The following is a 5,393-nucleotide window of genomic DNA, read 5'->3' as shown; positions in this document are numbered from 1 at the left end:
ACAAACTTAATTCTTTACACCTCATGAGATTGTTGGGAAGGTAACATGAATTAATGAACATTAGTAATTTCTAACAGATACTGGCATTTTTAAAGTCTTAATGTATTAATGATCACTACATCAATAAGAGATTTTTTGTGTGGGAAATGAAAAGTTTAGATGGATCTTCCTTTCAAGTTGTGTCATATCATTCAAGTGTCCCCGATTTTCACCTTTCTGTGAATGCCATTGAGTATATTGTGAATATACTTTCATATGTTTTATGTACAAATTGTGTAGCTCCATGTCCTGATCATTTACTTTTCCCCCACCACACAGTCTGTCTCATTGTTCGTGATATGAAGATGATGATGATGGCAATGGTGATGATGATGATGACAATGACACTACGGATGAAGACTTAGGGCTACAGTCAACATCAGATATTAAAGGCAAGCGTGAAAGTCATGTTTTCATGCGCCGAAACATACGGACAATGGTTCGACGGATCTCCTTTGTCTTGGCGCTGTAAATGAGAGGGTTGAGCACAGGAGGTACAAAGAGGTAAACATTGGACATGAGGACGTGTACATAGCGTGGGGCGTGCTTCCCAAAGCGGTGCACTGTGGAGACCCCAATCATCGGTACGTAAAACACAAGTACAGCCAAGATATGTGACACGCATGTGTTGAGAACTTTCAGGCGTTCCTCTCGGGAAGCGATGGCCATGACCGAGTGCAGAATGAGCACATAGGAGAGGAAGATAAGAAACATGTCCATGCCAAAGGTGGATACAAGAACAAAGAGTCCATAGATGCTGTTGATAGTGATATCAGCACAGGCCAGCTTCATCATGTCTGGGTGAAGGCAGTAGGAGTGGGAAAGAACATTGGATCTGCAGATAGGCAGCCTCTTGAAGAGGAAGAGAAGGGGAAGGAGGATGATGAAGCTCCGAGCAGCCACAGCTATGCCTATTCTGGCAATGACTTCATTGGTGAGCACGGCAGCATAGCGCAAGGGATCACAAATGGCCACATAGCGGTCAAAGCTCATGGCCAGCAGAATGCCCGACTCCATCATGGAGAAGGAATGAATGAGAAACATCTGGATCAGGCAGGCATCGAAGGCAATATTGCGGGCATTGAGGCAGAAGGTTCTGAGCACGGTGGGCAGTGTGGCCATGGACATGGCCATGTCACTGAAGGACAGCATGGACAGGAAGTAGTACATGGGCTCATGGAGGCTGGGCTCCACTCGCACGGCCTGCAGGATCACAGTGTTGCCTCCGAGGGCCACAGCATACATGACACAGAGGGGCCCTGCTAGCCAGGCGTGAGAGCTCTCCAGACCAGGGATGCCGGTCAGGAGGAAGGAAGCAGGATGAGTGACATTGAACAGTCCCATGGCGGGGCGAGGCCAGGGCGCTTTTCAGGATTGGAACCTGGGGACTTCTGAAAGTTGCCCCTACTAGAGGGCAAGAAGCCAGGGAGTAAGACACACAGGGGGTGAAGTCTACACAAGTGGAAACTGATGCCTTCCTGAAATCACTGGTTAGGGGAAAACACAGGCATTCTTCTTTTCTTCATATTGTAGGATTATCTGGCTATAGGCTTGGCTAATAACCTTCTGTTTTATAAATGAAGGAAGACATTTGTAAAGCTTCACAAATATCAACTAGGTACAAAGTAAACATTTGAGTCATGTTATGTTAAGCAATATTATCTACCATTTTAAGGTGTCCCTGAAGCAACTTTGACTAGAAATATGTTAAGTGCAATTCATAGGTAGTTATGATAAAGGACACTGGCAGTTTGAGTTATCAATAACTCACGCTATTAACCCCTCACCACATAGAAAGCTTCATGTACTGCGTTGCTCAGCTTTTGTATAATGACACATGACTGACTGCGTTCTACAGGTTAAGCGACAATGATTTCTTTGTGAGAGTGTTTACATATTGAATTCTCCTGTCATTCTGATATTTTGGAAACCCCGTCATGTTCATTCCCTTATGACAGATGAAGACAGTGAGGGCCAAAAGGCTTTTCGTCTGACAAAACTGTTTCACGTTCAGGCACCCATCTCTGGGAGAAGAACTCCAGAAATATTTTCCCTTCCTCTTTCCTCTGCCAAACCTAACAAAGCAAGGCCACAGCATCTTAGATTCCTTGCTGATTAGGGTGGAGTAACTTGGAGACCCAGGTATCTGAAGGCCACAGAAATGCTCCAATGAGGACTAATGCCACATTATCATTCAGAGAATATTCCTGGAATTTTGGGAGTAGTATATGGCTCAGATTGCCCTGTGATTCTCAAGAAGTCAGTGGCCACTTCTCTGTGTGACTGCTTGTATCCCTTTGTGACCTAGAGCTGAGTCTGTGCACACCTATCTTACTCCAGACACGTGACACTTCAGATCTATGAATGAACCACCCCATTCATCTCTTTTTTCTCCCACTTGACTACAATTACCATTTTTCATACAACCCTCCTTGAAGAAATTTGGGGTAAAAAAAAAAGAGGAGTGAGCAAAAGTGAAAGGAACAGAAAGAGACGGCAGAAGAAAACCGGCTTCAGTGAGCAGGATGCTGTGCAGGACAGGGCGAAAGCCATCGTGCGTGTAGGGATCTGAGATGTAGCATTTGTGGGAAAAAGGCTGCCGGACACCCCAGGAGCACATCCTTTATCATTCCCAGTAGTGGCTCACCTTGTGGGGGGGGGGGGTCTGGGTGCATGTGAAGAAAAGAAATCAATGAGAGAAAACCAATCCTTGCTGAGCACATTACGTGCCAGATACACTGCCAGGAACTTATATCTATGTCACCAGTGACTCTATGACAGAGGTGGAGGCTCCCCCAAGTGAGCCTGCCTCTTAGAGCATGGAAGCAGGTGATAACGCCTCATCTGAGTAAAGATTTGTAAGACTCTCTAATGTCTAGTTCAGTCTTTGAGACCCATTGAGGTGTTGGAGAAGATGCTGAGAAGGAAAACAGAGCACACATTTCTGCATGGAGATTTCAAAGACACTATCGAACAAAGAGAAGGGCTAAAAGCAGATTCACGTGGCCAAGAAGATGCAGAAGTTCTTGTCTCCAATGCGGGACTCCAGTTCCCTTGTCCTGGCTCTGAACTTTCCTTTCTCTGAAGCCACAGAGGGGCCAGAGTGGTTTAGGGGAACAGGCCCTGGAGGGGGTGAGGAGCCCTGGCATTTCCCCTGGATGGGGCTTGTCCTGGCGGTGTGGGCTTGGGAAGCACAAGTTCTCTGTCTAGATCGAGTCTCCTCCCCTTTATCACTGTTCTCCCACATATTATCCTTTATGGCTCTGAAGTCCTTTTACTTTTTACTTTCTAGTCAAAGAGAGAATGCCTGTGAAGGTTTGCTACAGAGCTTCAAGAAGGCAAAGACAGGCTGAGAAGGAGTTGGGGTGAACAGAGAGGCTCTGCTGATGACCAGCATTTGGAATCAAGGGCAGGAATAGAAAAATATTAGACATGCTTGGCTATGCCAAACTGTTGTAAAATTTAGAACTAGCTGATTTGTCTACACTTTTAATCTCCCAGGTGACTTTTACAGACTTTGTCTCAGAATTCATATGACAAGTACAAACGTTGAACATCTGCACGCTCAGCAGTGGGTTTGATCAGTGTTGTAATTTGTGATCACCTTGCTTCCTGGATTTCTGAAATTTGCCTGTGCCCTGATCCTATTCTCCACCCTGAACTGCTAAAATGTTAATGAATCATAGGAACATGGATCCCAAGTTCACTGAATCTGCAATGTGAGCTCTCTGGAGAAACAGTGCATGACCCAGGGTTAACAAGTTAGTGGCAAAGCCGGAACAGGAACCCCAAGTCCAGGGACTTTGCATCTGATCTGCTCACTCTAAGTTTTTTTTTAATGTTTATTATTTATTCCTGAGAGAGAGAGAGAGAGAGAGAGAGAGAGAGTGAGAGAGCACAAGTGGGGGCAGAGAGACAGGGAGACAGAATCCGAATGAGGCCCCAGGCTCTGAGCTGTCAGTGCAGAGCCCGATTTGGGGCTTGAACTCGCAAACCGTGAGATCATGACTTGAGCTGGAGTCAGGCACTTAACTAACTGAGCCACCCAGGGACCCCTGCTCTGCTCACTCTAATAAAAAGCTCCCTTCTGGTAGCTTCCTGCACTCTATTCTTCTTTATCTCCCCACCCCTTACCCAGTTTCACCCTTTCTTAGAAGAAACCTCAGAAGAGTCAGCTAGCTGCCCACTACTGGGTTGCAGAACTCACCAGAAGCCAAACAGAGGAACGTCACCAGGGGAACAACACACACACTCCTCTGTATCTGCTAGAGTGAATTCATGCCTGCTCTTTTTTATCTAATTCTAAGCCTCTGGAGAGAGCAAGTGAGGCTGGCCTTGTGTCTGAACATGCATCGGAAAGAATTTAGTCTCTGGAGAGCCTTAAAGACCAGTGAGAATAAAGCATGGGCTCCTGTATCTGAAAAAGAACTCAGCAATTATTCAGCCAGTCCAATTCTCTACCCAGGGCAAGACACTGTCTGTGAAGGATGGGCAGGTGTGTTAGAGAGGAGTTCATTGTCTTCTAAGGGATCCCAGGATTTTGTAATGTTGACCAAGCCCAACAAATAATGTATGAGCAGAATATAACCAATTTTGCTTCTCAGACCCCTTTAGTTGCATTGAATCAGGCTAGTTCTTTCCTCCACCCTGCATGAAAACTGAGTTTCCTAAGATTTCTGGTCCCCTGCAGATGATAAAACAGCCTCTGGGAGCCCTGTGTGTATTGACAATGCCAGGCTCACATAATAGTCGAACTTTCCAGGGTTCGGAGTCACCCCATTTCCCTTCTCCCATCCCTCACTCCCTGACCATGGCTTTTGACTTGTTCTTCTGAAAGGAGAGAGAAGGGAAAGTGGATGGTTCATTATTCATGCGTGTTTCATTTAGCTGCTGTCATGTTTAGTAGGTGTGTGAAATGTTTAGACTTGACCCTTTCATTGTGTTTCATAGATTATCGTGGAACCTCTTTCCATAGTTTACTTCTTCTTCAGTTGGTTTAAATTAATGACTCTTTACTCTGTATGACTGCTGTGTCTTCCTCCAAATACTCATCACCCCTGTAGAGTCCTATGCTCTGGTGGACTGGAGCTAAGGCAACGTCCTGACAGCTCTCTAGCACACAGCTCATCCCAGAAATGGTCAAACTGCCGCGACTGCAACAAATAGCCTCCTCAGAACATCATTCGTCTGTCAAGCAAACTGTAAGGATGTAAAAGAGTAGATGTAGGGGCATGAGTCAGGAACCAGTCGGCCATGTTTTTCTTTCTCCAACTTTTGGGGGAACATATGTCTCCTGAGTAGAATCCTTGAGGTATCTCTGTATTGACCCAAGTTAAAATGGGATGTACTTCCCT

The 5,393-nt window shown here is 45.7% G+C and overlaps 1 protein-coding gene across 1 annotated transcript; it reads right to left on the bottom strand.

The window, feature by feature from the left end:
• Positions 1-211: 211 nt before the first annotated feature.
• Positions 212-1,383, bottom strand: LOC123602514 (olfactory receptor 51I2). Its single transcript, XM_045486996.1, has one exon. The coding sequence runs from the start codon at positions 1,381-1,383 to the stop codon at positions 445-447; it is 939 nt and encodes a 312-aa protein (XP_045342952.1). The 3' UTR covers positions 212-444.
• Between the last annotated feature and the right edge of the window lie 4,010 nt (positions 1,384-5,393).

The sequence above is a fragment of the Leopardus geoffroyi genome, chromosome D1 (assembly GCF_018350155.1).
Source record: "Leopardus geoffroyi isolate Oge1 chromosome D1, O.geoffroyi_Oge1_pat1.0, whole genome shotgun sequence".
NCBI classification, from domain to species: Eukaryota; Metazoa; Chordata; class Mammalia; order Carnivora; family Felidae; genus Leopardus; species Leopardus geoffroyi.
The sequence above is the reverse complement of the archived record's forward strand: the minus strand, read 5'-3'. Positions and strand labels throughout refer to the sequence as shown.